General features: G+C 32.4%; 1 protein-coding gene across 2 annotated transcripts in view; it reads right to left on the reverse strand.

Moving 5' to 3' along the window:
- Nucleotides 1-14,379, reverse strand: part of LCORL (ligand dependent nuclear receptor corepressor like) — a 196,765-nt gene that overhangs the window by 27,674 nt on the left and 154,712 nt on the right. Inside the window, exons 6-7 of one of the 2 annotated variants that reach the window (XM_008058623.2) lie at nucleotides 12,346-12,439; nucleotides 6,889-11,026 (exon numbers count right to left, since the gene is read on the reverse strand). In XM_008058623.2, coding sequence (XP_008056814.1) covers nucleotides 9,994-11,026; nucleotides 12,346-12,439 — 1,127 coding nt within the window. In that variant the 3' untranslated portion in view covers nucleotides 6,889-9,993. Of the gene's footprint in view, nucleotides 1-6,888; nucleotides 11,027-12,345; nucleotides 12,440-14,379 lie in introns of those variants that run through there. The other variant, XM_008058624.2, reaches the window with a different exon arrangement.

Here is a 14,379-nt window from a genome sequence, read left to right on the forward strand (position 1 = left end):
CTTTAAAAGTTTTTGACCTCCAACTATTTGGACATACATTTCCTAATCTTGGTCCCCTTTCCAAATCTTTTCGGCTGCAACTTGTTCCATTCTCTTTTGCTTCTGCCTTCAACTTATTCTCTAAAGTAGAATGTATGTTGAAGTCAGGTATTATCACCCTCTGTTCCAAATCATCCCTAACCTCAGGTGGCAAAACACACTGATTATCTACTGTGCTTTTTCCTGGGAGTGAGATGTCAGCACTTATTCCCTCCTCAGTCTTATTTAAAAATTGGTTCTGGCAGAAAAATCTTAAATTCCTCCTTTTAGAGTTCCAACCAACCGTTCCATGACTGTGCAGCTTTCCCTCTCTTCTCCACCTTTCATGATGCAACCTCTTAAACTCAATCCTTTTTAATCTAGCTATTGCTAAATTACTTTTCACATTTAAGAGTGGAGAACTAGCCACTTTATGCAGTATATGCAACTTCTCTGCTGATTTTGGAGGAGAAGAAAGCGCAAACTTTTTAAAGTGCTTTCTGAAGGGACTGTTATTCAGATCAGAATATTTGGTCCCTAGTTTGATTCCGCTGGTATTTATTACTTCCAAAGGGTTTCGAGCATTCGCTTTTCTAACTAGTGAAAGAGACTGAGTTTCTGTTGTTTGCATAAACCAGGTACAGAGTTCATTTAAATCATACTTTTTCTGAAAAAGCATCTTCACAGGTGAAACTTCAAGTTCTAAGAGACAAGTTTCCAAAGGACTTGCTATTTTGAAATGATCATTTTCAAGAGGCTCTCTTTTTTTATGAATACAATTTTCAGCTTCATCGTCACTCACTTGCACCCAAGCATTTGTTATTTGCTCAAATCTATTGTTTAATTCCTCTAATAAGGAATCATTTGAAGTAGAAGTAGCCCACCACCTGAGCAAAGGGTTTGATGAAATCATAGGATCCAAGGATACTTCAGAAATGGGCATTAATTTGTTATCTTCCAAACATTTTTTTGCATTTCTTGAATGTCTATTTCTTGGGGTATCTTTGGAAGCTATTTTTATCCTTGGCTGCCTATGTTTTTCCTTCTGATTTTTACCTTTCTGCAAATGGAGTTTATATGATTTATGGAGCAAAGCACTTCTATAAATAAGTGAGCTAGAAGATGCTAATGAATGCAAGAAATGTAGGGATGGTTTTCTATCCCTAATAGAATGTCTCAAAGGTACAGTAGCAATCACACTTTTTGACTCATTCTCAAATATGTCAGTTCCAGTGTGCCTTGTTTTATCCATTTTAGTGCATTGTTTTTCATACTTTTCTTCAGACAGATTTTTTTCTAATATATTTTCTTGTTCTAAAGGAGGCAAGCAGCTACTAATACTTACTTCTCTTTCCTGAGGTGAAATTCTATTAATAGTCACAGATATGCCAGAGATTTTCACTTTTGCAGGTCTACCAGGCTTCCGACTTATTGCCAAAGGCTTCTGATTTGGACAAATAATGTTCTTGGAAGGCTGAGGTATCACTGACTTGTTCTTGATGGGTCTAACATATTCAAAACCAGACCCCAAGATCTCACTTTCAGTAGTCCAGCTTGCTACAGCATTTATTCTTTCATCCAAGTCAATTTTGTGCTCTCTAATATTTCTGAGACTATTATAGTCAGTTGGAAAATCACCAACATTACTGTTTAAAGACATAATATTGCTTATGTTTACACTTCCTTCAGAAACATGCCTTTTCGTTCTTCTTGATCTTCCATAAATAACAGTTACTGTAATTCTCTTTTTATAGAGATCTTCTCTTACTTCTGATATGAGAGATTCTGGACTTTTTCTTCCAGTACTAAAGGACTCATTTTGGCAAATGGTGATGTCTGTTTGATCAATTTTAGGCTTTGGTGGTCTTCCAATTGGTCGCTTAATCTGCTTTACAACTTGGGGACCTATTTTTTTGGGTCTACCTGGTTTTCTTTTAAAAGATGAATCGATAGCAGTGCTTGAATTGTTTTTAAGTTCTTCTTGTGACTTATCTCTATTTGTATCATCTATAAAAATTCCAGAGGATTCTGTAGTTTCTTTTGCACAATTAAATTTGTTTGGTTCTCGTTGAAGAGTATCAGTATAATGATTAGAACAATACTCTTCAAAGTCAGCATTTGGGATATCCTCATTTGTTTTTTTTTCAACTATCTGATGGGTTGTACATTTTTCAGAAGGAAGATCAACATTTGACTGGGAAGTACCAACTGAAGTTAAAGTATATTTGACTCCTTCACTGCTTTTAACCTCAGATAAAAACATGAGTTTGACAGGACTAGAATAGCTGGAAAATGAAGAGCTTTCAGTACATTCATATTTTGTTGGCATATTCTCATCATTGGAAATCCAGTTATTCCTATCTAAAACTGATGACTTTTTCAGATTGTAAAGTTTTTTGTTATTCAAATCCATTGAAGGAATACGATGACTTTTAGTAACATTGCTGGAGGCTGCTAAAGATTTTGGTAAACTCTGTTCTTTGTATGTCATTCTATTTAGGGTAACAGTCACATTTCTCTCAGCAGTTTGGTCTTTACTATTACATTCTATCAATTTCTTGGATGTTTTATGTCCTTCAGATAGTGGCTGATTAGTCCAAGGTTTTTGGGCCATATTTATTGTATCTTCCAAACGCTCCACAACAACTTGTAAATTAGAATTCATTGCAATTTTGTTTAGGTCCATATTGTGTGAGCTTTCAATTTGAATATTTTTCACTGGATCTTTTTTTGGTGTGGATTTGGATACCTTTTTGGGCTTAGGGGATCTTTTAAGAAGATAATTATTTGTTACATATATAGAATACCATCCCGGAGGTACAATATTTCGTTTAGTTCGGCTCAAAAGTCCAGAAACATCATTTCTCAAAGGAGTTTGAGGGTCCTCTAATTTTGGATTCTCCCTATGATTTTGCAGTTTTTTTCCCCCAGCTGATTTCTCCTGTAATTTTCTTATGCTCATTTTCTCAGGCAAAGTTGTTCTAAAGCTTTCTGAGAATGCATCAAAAGCTAACTTAGTTTCTAATCTACGAAGAGGTAGTTGCAGTGATTGTGATGCATAATTTGGTGAAAAGGATGTTTCTGCATGATCTTTACCTTGAAGGCTTTTAGAATTTTTTGAAGAAGGCCCTTGGTCATGATAGAATTCCTCTTTGTTTGATGAAAGTACCTCATCATTGCGTATCAGTTTTCTTGAAGTTTTTTCAGTGTACTTTTTTCTTATAAAATTTTCATCAAGACTAGCAAGTTCTCTTTTTATTTGTAAAGACTGCCTTCTAAACATGGGTGAATCAGAAGAGTTGTGCATTGCAAATAAGGTTTCTTGACGCTTTCGAAATCTTGTCTGAATAATTTTATTTTCCACCTTTTTGTCATGTTGACTCAGTAATTCCATAAAACTGTAATCATTGGCCTTTGCATTATGCAAGAGAGAGGTTATTAAATCTCCTAATTTAAAATCATTATCTGTACTACAATCACTGCTAGATAGTTTTACAAGGTTTGTCATATCTGTGGTTTCTATTGATTTTAGTTTTTCATTAATGCGATCCATTAAATCTTGAAAAATTATAGCAGTTTCACCTTTTTCATGATTTGTAGTACAATTATTGCTGTCATCCAAGAACAAAGAATCAGAGTTACTGGATTTTTTAGTTTTAAGTATTTTACCTTCATGATCACCCTTGTTGCTACTTATTTCTGCTGGTGTGAGAGGTGGAGGCTGGTTAATGTTTGTTTCAAGTTTGCTATCTTCTAAGGCTGAAATCTCTGAGACATCTTTCAATTTTTCAAATCCTTCAGCTTCTACAGGTGATAATGGTGGGGGTGAGGGACTACGAGATCTACAAACATCTTTTAGACTGACTGAAAGATCACATAGTTCCCTTGACAAAAGAGGACTATGAAAGGATGATTTTGTAGACTGGATGTTTGGTAACAGTCCAGAACAGCACCTGTGAGAATTATAACTGTTTGTAATTCCTCTATTCACTACTGTCTTAATGTGTTCAATAGTTACAGTTTGGCAAGATAAACAATGTAAATCTTTAATACAAACTGGCAGAGGCTCTAAACCAGGGCTTTGTCTTTCATTTTGTAAACACCCTCTTTCTGCCAGCCTATATTCACAACTACAGAATAGACCATGTAAATCATCTTCAATTAAAGGCTTTTGAGATTCTGAAGACACAACACATGATGCATTACAACAGCAAAGAGAAGCAGCATTCTGCTCTTGGACTAGAAATTTCAACATAGCCAAAACGTGTTGCTGGTGATGTATGCACAAAGATTCCAAAACTTTGCTTAATGCTGATTTTCCTTTTTCCATTTTAGTAGCTTCCTCTGATTTTGCATCAACAGTTGAACTAAAAATAAAAATCAAACAAAAAAATGAATTACAGAAAAAATACCATCATAAGGAGTTATAATTTTAACAGAGCTTGAACAAAAGATATTTTGTTGCTGGACTCCTGACTTCTAGAGAGCTGCAATAATGACATTTTGATTATTGCTAAACAAAAATAAAACACTGATGATAGTTAATTTCCTATGACAAAGTATAAAAAGTCAAAGCAAAGCCCCATTTTTGCAATCTAAAAGCTGAGATTATACAAATGATTAAATTTACATTTTGATGTTTAGTGTTTTGAGTATATTAATACTATTTAATGGAAAGTGCTTCAGAAGGAGTTAACATTTTTGTAAAGCAGACATTTTATAAGTTATTTTGGTAATTACTTATCAATCTATATTAGTTCAAATAAGGAAAGTAAGATGTAGAAGTAAAATCTTTGTTTAAAATAGGTATTTTCCAAGGCAATGAAAATGAAATTATTAATAAGAGCTTTGCATAGTCACAAGGAAAACTAAGGGATTTAGATTCCATATAAACAACAGAATGTCTTTTAAAAGATTAAGCTGCAGGCATTAGCTACTTAAAAATGAAATCTACTTTTAATTGATTTAAATACTAAAGTAATTACATGAAAACTAAAGGCATTACTTACCTAATTATTAAATTTCAAATGCTGGAAAATGACCCACAGCAGAAACTAATATACATCTAGCTTTAACTAAGACCCAAGATTGTTTATCAACCAATATAGAAGTTGACAAAAAAAAATTTTTAATCCAATACCAGCAGCAGCAAGAAGAATAAAATATATTTAAAGAGTTCTGTTTCAGAAAAGTATCTATTTAATTAAACATATCACCAAACTCTGTACATGAAAATAGGCTTTCACTTTTGATTTGTTACATTTGTTTTGTTGTTAATAGTTTCTGGTTTGTAGAAATTTTATTTAGGGTTGGAATTGTGATATGATGATTATGAATTGCTATTGAAAAATGTATTTTGTTTAAATAGGGATTACTATATGCTCATGTATATTACAACTGAAAGGATTTCTCTTTTAAAACAAAAAGTGGAATATTTTTATTTTGCAGCCTAAAACTAATAGAACCTGTTTCACAGATATGTGTGTATGAAAAACCTCATTTACATTTTATGAAAGTGTTACTTGAGTAGTGACAATACGAAAGCAAAATTTAAACATCTGATCACCTTTTCTGGAAAAAAGATAACTAGATTCAACCAATGTTTCACTAAAACTAACATGTGATTTGAATAAAGAAGTTATCTAACAAAGTGAGAAAACGTGAAATTATAATTAAGCTTTTTGAGTTCACTGCTGCCTCTAGACAGATGAAGACAGGACACGGCTACAGTATCTTTCCTTTCAGAAGATAAATTTTTGTAAATTTTGTCATGGTTGGGAATGTAAAATGATGGAACCAATTCCCAGGATTCAATTGTGTGTGTGTGTATGTGTGTGCGTGTGCGTGTGCGTGTGTGTGTGTGTATGGAGAGAGAGGGAGAGAGAGAGAGAGAGAAAACAAAGCAAAAGGAAATAACTCCCCCAAATTTATAATTAACTATTTTCCAGAAAATAAAATATTATAATTCTCACATAAGCAAAAGAAACCCCAAAATATTGTGATGCATGCACTTCAGCAGTTTCTAAAGCAATGTTATGGCCTGTTAAACATATTTAACTAATAGTATATTTCTTGGAAACATACTACACTATATCTTAAAGGTTAATATCCTTTCATAACTGGTCCTCATATGTTCAAAGGCTTTTTTTCTGTTAATAAAATCAGATGTCAAGTAGAAATAATAAAAAAAAACTAGTGACTAGTGTTAAGTATTTTGAAAAAAAGTTGTATCAATTAAACTCACAAAATTATTACAAAAACCACTGATTTTTATATCCCTTTCCTGACACTCCAAGGAAATCTATACTTTAAAAGTTTTCTTATTCAGTTTATTAATTTTAATAATGAAATTTCAAAGATATCATGGTGGCCAATAACTTCCATCTAATGCTATATAAAGGACATCTTAATAAAGGTACCAATTGGATATTCAGATACTAAATTTTATCTGTCAAATACTAGATAACTAAGATGTCAAATTATACAACTTCACAAGACACATTTATTCGGCTTCCTTTTTTTTTTTTTTTTAACCATATTTCTTGCATGTTAAGATCTTAAAGAAAAAGCTAATATATGAGTAAATAATAGCTGAATACACATATAAGTTTCCAATCTAGAATTTATTCTCAAGTGATTATATGAAGGTACTAAAATTGCATTTTTATAGACCCTTTGTTTCTAATGTTAAAGTTTTTCTAACCATTTCCTGTTTGATTTATAAACCAAAACATCCTGCCTATCTTTTTGGATGTTACTATCCATTTTGCCCACAAGACTGTTGTTGAAATATTTCTTCAGAAAAAGTCAATTTTTAACACGAATCTTAATAAACTGGTTTTCTAAAGTGAATTAAAGAAGCCAGTGTACTCAGGTTTTTTCTTTTCTTTTCTGTTCTTTTCTTTTACTGAATGAGTAAATCAATCACACGCCAACAGTGTTGTAAATTTAAGTGCAAAAGCATTGAAGTGCTTTACTACAAATTACAACCTAGAAACACGTTAACTGAACAATTAAAATTCATACAATCAGATTTAGATATATAACAACACAAAGTAGGAACAGAATTACAGTACATTTACAACACAAGACAGATACATGAATTCATTAGAAAATATTGTAATAAATAATTCATGAATTATAGTGCAATTGATTTATGCATAAATATAACTAATTGCCTAACAATCAGTTTATATTAACAAAATCTGTCAAAATCAAGGCAGCCACAGAGTTTTACTAAATTACTGCGACAATGGAAATACTGCAATTAAAAAACAAATACAAGTATTTGTACTGTAAACAACTAAAAAAATCAGTCTCACTAAAGTTAGTATACAATTTAATATAAAATTGTCATTAGCTACCAGAAATGGTTTAAACAACTTTACTGAGCAGTAGTTTTCTAAAAACAGAGGCACTGTTTTTTCTTTTCCTTCTTTTTTTCTTTTAAATATAAAATACTTGAGGAACATTCAAATAAGTAGAAAGCACATAAGGGCTGCTTTCACCTTCATTAAAAGTCTGCTGAAACTGGATTTTTCAGAAAATTGTCAATAAATAGTAACTGGTAACTAAATTTATAAAGTACTTTGAAAGTTTAACATAAAGATCATCTTAATAGAATCATTGGGGAGAAGGGGAATTTCCCTGCCTTTCCTAGTTTGTATAATCAAAAAGTTAACTCAATAATAGAAACATTTTGTTTCTTTTAAAAGTTACGGGTTGATCATTACCTATAAACTATCAAAAAATATTTTAATTTACTATTTCTGACCAAAAATAAATAATACAAGTACTAAAATGCTGCAAATTAACTATAATATTACCTATAAAACTACTGATCACTGTGAAGTCAATAGCAAAATGATCCCTGATTTATGAATCCTGTAAAGTTTTTGGTCAGGTCATCTTTTAAATGATACAAAAGTGTTCTGTAAGTTTCCCTTTACTATAAACTTCTCAATCAATTTATTAATGTAAATATAGTGTGAGGAATAAAAAAGCTCAATACAATATAAATATTATGCAATGCATTCAAGCCCCCAAAGTTTTGCAAGTAAAATTCTGTATAAAGAAGTCAATAAAATTGTTTTGAAACATTTACTTTACCTTTAAGTTTGTTTTTCAATGGGGGAAGGGGGAAATATATTAAATAATCCAAGTTCTGGCCCTCACAAAATATGGCTTAATTCTTTAAAAAGAAAGATGACCCTGACTTCTGCTGTTCTGTAATCTATTATGTATATTTTCTTGGGGGGAGGGGAGAGCAAGAGATTTATACCCTAGTATGTAGGTAACATTAATAGCTGAAGAGGGTTCAGTATAGATCTCAGAGACCAAATAACTACTTGGCTGTATAGTTCTTACTCTTCAGTTTCTTTAAACACATGTAATCAGTTTTTAAATATAATAGCTGAAAATCTTAGTGTTACATGTATATGTGGTTATTAAATTCACACAAACACAAGTGTATAAACACAAGTATTTGACAAGGTGCACTTATTTTTTAAATTCAGTTGTAAGTATTCCTTTTGGACTTAGGAAAACTGGCTTAGAAAAGTGATCAGAACCTGAATTTTAACAGAGAAAAGGGGCACTCAGATTTCTGAAAATATAAAGCAAATCCTCATTCTTCATACAGAGGAATATGCTTTATAACTTTTTACCACTACAACTGCATATTCCATAAATCCAACATGGGTACTTTGACACATACTTTAAAACTGCTATATAAAAATTACTGGTCTCTCCTATGAGTCTAGTAAAAGTTAAAATGCACTGCCCAGCTTCTAACTACCCAGTTAGTAGAGAGTTTACATTACTGAAAGTTCAAAACAGCTTCAGTGTTAAATATCTGTAAATCTATTCAAGACCCTGAACAAACTGCAAATTTGGTTATTAGCAAAATGATAATGTATCGCCCACCAAAATGAAGTCTGTAATTCATTTTGATAAACTGAAAATGTTTTGAAATGTCACAGCAGCAAATATATTAAAGTTACACTGAGGTTTTTCAATAGTAGGAGTGTGTCACAATCCTTAAAATTTAAAGTAGTCATAACATCAACTAACCAGCACATTTAAACCAAAATTATCATTCTCAAGCTTCTTCTGTGCACATTATAAACATGCTCTAAATTGCATTCCAACTTTCTTTTCTAACCTTACACATTAGCTTATTTTTCAAATGAAAAACAAAATTAAATTATTTTAATAATTAAATTATTTTTGTTCTTAGTATTCCATCTTATATTAAAGAATTCTATGGGGTTAACTATGTGTCAGTTTTTTAAAAGTATATACCTTATAAACCCCAACTTCCTGCTAAATCAACTATTAAATGATAAATATTCAATTTCATTATACATATCCTTTAAGGTTTTCTTTTCTATTCCTGGTGGATGCACTTGCGTGCATTCTGTATTTCATAGAATGTACTGTAGTGTACTAATACTGTATATAATAATTTTCCTTATGGAGATAGCTGTTTATTTAAACTTTGACTGGTTGTTTGACGTACTTACAGTAATTGTAAGTATGTTATATGAAATGTTTACAAACTATTAATATCATATTACCGTTATAAGATGGTTCAACTGAATGGCTGGAATGGTCTTTCACCAATAAAAATGTTTCACTTGACAATTACTGTTTTCCCACAACGCTTTATGCTATTGACTACTAAAGAAAACCTGAATCTTTTTCACCTATTTATACAAGGATTAAATACAAACTATCAGAATTAAGTAAGCAACTATATAATTCTGTCCACAGTGAAAACCCTGAATAAAACTTTTTTTTCAAAAGGCATGTAAGTGGTTTTTGAACTGTAAAATTTCATGTCTCCTGTCAGAGTGAGCATTTGTAATTCCCACATGTGTGCATATAGACACACAAATACACACCTGTGCACATACACACACACGCAAACACACACACACACATACACACACAAACATTTTCCTAACAAGTAATCTACACAGGCTTGCTGCTGTTTTTGCAGCTGCCAGTCCCTGAATCTGTCATATTATATAACCCAGTGTCTGGTAATCGTAGTTTCTTCTTCGGAGGAGTCTTCAGTGTTCCAGATCTTTCTTTTACCTTGTATTCTAAAGTGCTGTGAGGTACCCCATAAATTCCTTGTGCTTTGGAAACACTCATTTTTCCGCTCATTACCATCGCAATAGCCTCTTCCATTATTTCATGATCATATTGTCGATAGCGGCCACGTTTTTTCCTGGGCTGCTTATTATCTTTTCGATCCAATCCATCTTCAGTATTTTCAGAGGTTCCATCAACTGTTCCATTTTTAGAATTAAGACACAAAGGAGAGAGGTCCCCATGTAAAAAGTAAGAGTCAACACTTGAGTGAGTTACAGGCCCAGAACATTCTATTTTGTTCTGTTTAGGGAGTATATTTTTCAGTTTTTGGAGAGCTGATCCTTCTAGGACTGAAGAGGTTTTGGAAACTTGATACATAACATCCAGCAGACCAGAACCATCAGGTTGTGATTTTGAAACAGAACTTACTCGTAGCTGAGGAATTTTTAACTGTACAGTGGGATTTGAAGTTTCATATTGTAGGCTTTCATTTTTTTCTTTAAATTGAGTAACCATTTTCTGTAGAGTTAACTGATGGAGGTAAGTGGAAGCTGTTGGGAATTTTAATTCTGAGGTTTCAAGTAGATTGAGTTTACTTTTTTCTGTGCGCTCTGCTTGAGCTCTTGCCCACAAGGCTACTTTTTGCAGCACGGCACATGTTTCTTTACTGTCTTTATATGAATAACTATCATTGAAATCTCGAGTTTTGTTTTTAAAAGATGCAGGCTTCCCTGCTGGTAAGGCTTCTAAGTGGAGAAGTAAAGTTTTTTGAGGTATGCCATAAAGTATGCCTGCTTTATTTATGTCCAGTGCTCCAGACTGAATGTCTTTCAAAGCTTTTGAGAGCAAACCATCTGCAAACTCAGCACTTCTTTCCACATAGTCCTCTCTGTTTCTGTGTAGTCTCCTGGATGGATGGAATGAAACGATGGTAAACTGATGCATGAGAGACTCTCACACAGCTATGGAAGGGGAGGGTCCACTCCTTTATTATACTCCTTGCTTAGGTAACATCACTGCTTATGACACTTTTAAGTCTGTGAGATGTAGTAGTTACTCCTTATCAAAGCAAACGCTACAGTCCTGGTAGGACAATGTGTCAATGTACAGTGGCCTCAACGGGCAGACCTTCCAAGAACATAAAATCCTAACTCAGTATTTGTAAAAATATTCTCATGATGTTGCTATTCCTCTGACAGATGCTTGCAGAGCAATACTTATAATTTTTATTTGTACAATTAGAGTTCCAGTATAAAAAATACCCAAATCCTAAAGGAGTTTTTGTTAGTAGAAACGTGACGTTACCGCTAAACAAGTAATAAAAGAGTCAACCCCTTTAAAGGAAATTTGTAGCAGCAAGAAAATTTCCAAACAAAAACATCCCATATTTCCACAAGACTAATTTTCCTCTAAACAAAAATTTAAAATTTGAAAACAAATAGATATGTTATATTTGAATAAGATAATTTAATTTTAGATATTATAAATGTTATTTCTATTTCGAATGTATCATTCCAATTTTCAAAGTTTTCCAAACATAAAGCTTACTATAACTTATGACTCAAACACTACTACAGCCATAGTTGAAACAAATTACACTCTACATCTAAGATTTAAATGTGACAAAAAAGCTTCCTATGCTGTTAGCTAATGGGAAGATGCAAAAGTTATTTAAAAAATCCAAAAATCCAACAGAACAGCATTTCACTTCTACTTATTTATTTAAATTAATTTAATGACAGTTTTCAAAACATGAAAGGACTTTTTGTGGTGATTATTTGATACATTAGTTTTCCACCACATCTAAAGCACTATGAAACACTATAAACTAGATTTAAGATTTAGTAAGTACAGTATATTTTTAGAATTTGTTCATTGTTTAAAAAATTAAATATTGAAATTACATATTTCCCTTAGAATTGCCTTCTGAATATTTAATTTAAAATTTTCTTACTTGTCCTGCTTCTTAGTTTGTAGTCTATGATTAAGTTGGTAGTTCATTTTAGTAACATGAACTCAAGTTTGGTGATTGTTCTGATAACTTTTCTTTAACAGAAAGAATAAAAAAGAAAGAGAAAGGACAAATGAAAGGTATGAAAGACACACTTATGAGTGACAACAATTCTGGAGGAAAACTATGTCAACACTACTTAGAATAGTAATAAGAGTTTTCTGCAGAGATAATTTTGTATTCATATTAAATTATATTTCCTAGATATTGCTTACCCAGCCACTGAATTTTCAGAAGAAGGATCACATATGGATGACTCTTCAGTTTTTATGCTGGTTTTCTTTGTAGAGAGATCTAACACTCCATCCCCTATAATTTTTGCAAGAGAAAAAACTTTATATTTGTGACAGACAGGCAATCCTTACATTTTAACATTTCCTATTTTGTTGATCTACTAATTTATGACTCAATATAAATAACGGTATTTGATATGGGGTCATTACTCTTCTTAAATGGTTTTTAGCAATAGGGCATGACTGGGAAGGCACTATATAGGAAAGAAAGAACAAAGAAGGAACCGGCATTGCCAGGTGATATGAAGAAACTAACACAATACTCGATATAAAATCTGTTTAAAATAAACTCTTGGCCACCTCTCCCACCATTTTGTAGTGAATAGCCATTTGATTCCTCACATTCATGATGCTTTCCATTCAAGGCTGCCCAGATAATGCTTTGGGAAGATGGGGATGATATAGTTATACATCCCCATAGTTAAACAGAGAGAACAGAGAATGTGATGATGAATAAGATAACTGAATAATAATGAGTAAGAAAATTGAACAATTACTAGGGCTAGCAATATGTGGCTCATAAACTTTTGGTAAACTTTGGCTCTATGTGTAACCAATATATTTCCTAGAACTCTTAGTGTTAAATTTTACTATTTTAAATTATTGAAGTGTTCACTGGTTGAATCATGGCCTGAGTAATATGTTGTGGTTATATCTATAAAGACATAACTTATAAGAATATAAATTTAGAGAAAATAACCTGCTATATAATAAGTACCTAAGCATGTTATTAAAATGCAATTATTTTTATTATTATAATATTGAATTTACATAAATAAAACCTCAGTGATTCAGACATATTATTAATCTGAAATGCTTCAGGATCTAAAAGAATAAAAATAAACATAAATTTAAAAGCCAACAATAAATAATACTGTGAATATGTTTTTACTGTTAAATTAAAAAAAAATTAGCTATAATAAAATGCATGTTTAACAATCTAAAAGAAGCTGGGTTCAATGTCTCATGCCTGTAATCCTAGTACTTTGGGAGGCAGAGGCAAGAAGATTGCTTGAGATCGGGAGTGTGAGACTGGACTAGACCACATAGTGAGACTTCAACTCTAAAAAAGTGAGCCGAGTGTGATGACCTGTGCCTGTGGTCCTGGTTACTCAGGAGGCTGAGACAGAAGAATTGTCTGACACAGGAGGTCAAGACTGCAGTGAGCTGTGACAGAGTGACACCTTGACTCAAAAAAAAAAAAAAAAAATCAACAGAGTACATAGGTAACCTACAGAATGGGATATTTGCAAACAATACATCTGATAAAGGACTAGCATTCAGAATATACAAAGAACTCAAACAAATCAGCAAGAAAACAACAAATAACCCCATTAAAACAAGGGCAAATGACATGAACAAACATCTCCAAAGATAACACAAATGGCCAAAAAAAATTAAAAAATGCCAGCATCACTAATCATTAGGGAAATGCAAATTAAAAATCACATGAGATACCTACTTACACCAGTCAGAATGGACATTATTAAAAAAAAAATGTCGGCACAAATGTGGTGAAAAGGGGATCACTAATACACTGTTGGTGGGAGTGCAAATCAGTATGACCTCCATGGAGATCGGTATGGACATTTCTCAACTAAAAGTAGATCTACCATATGATCTAGCAATTCCACTACTAGGTAGATACCCAGAGGAAGAAAGGTCATTATACAAAAAAGACAACTGCATTCAGAAGTTTATCACGACACATTAACAATTTCAAAGATGTGGAATCAACCTAAATGCCCTTTAACTGATCAGTGGGTAATGGAAATGTTTTATACACACACACACACACACACACACACACACACACACACCATGGAATACAATTCAGCCATAAAAAGTTACAAAATAATGTCTTTTGCAGCAACTTGGATGGAACTGGAAATCATTATACTAAGTAATGCGGGAACAGAAAACCAAACACTGCATGTTCTCATTTATAAGTGGGAG

Source organism: Carlito syrichta, unplaced genomic scaffold (assembly GCF_000164805.1).
Source record: "Carlito syrichta isolate Samal-C Ts95f unplaced genomic scaffold, Tarsius_syrichta-2.0.1 Scaffold303517, whole genome shotgun sequence".
Lineage (NCBI taxonomy): Eukaryota > Metazoa > Chordata > Mammalia > Primates > Tarsiidae > Carlito > Carlito syrichta.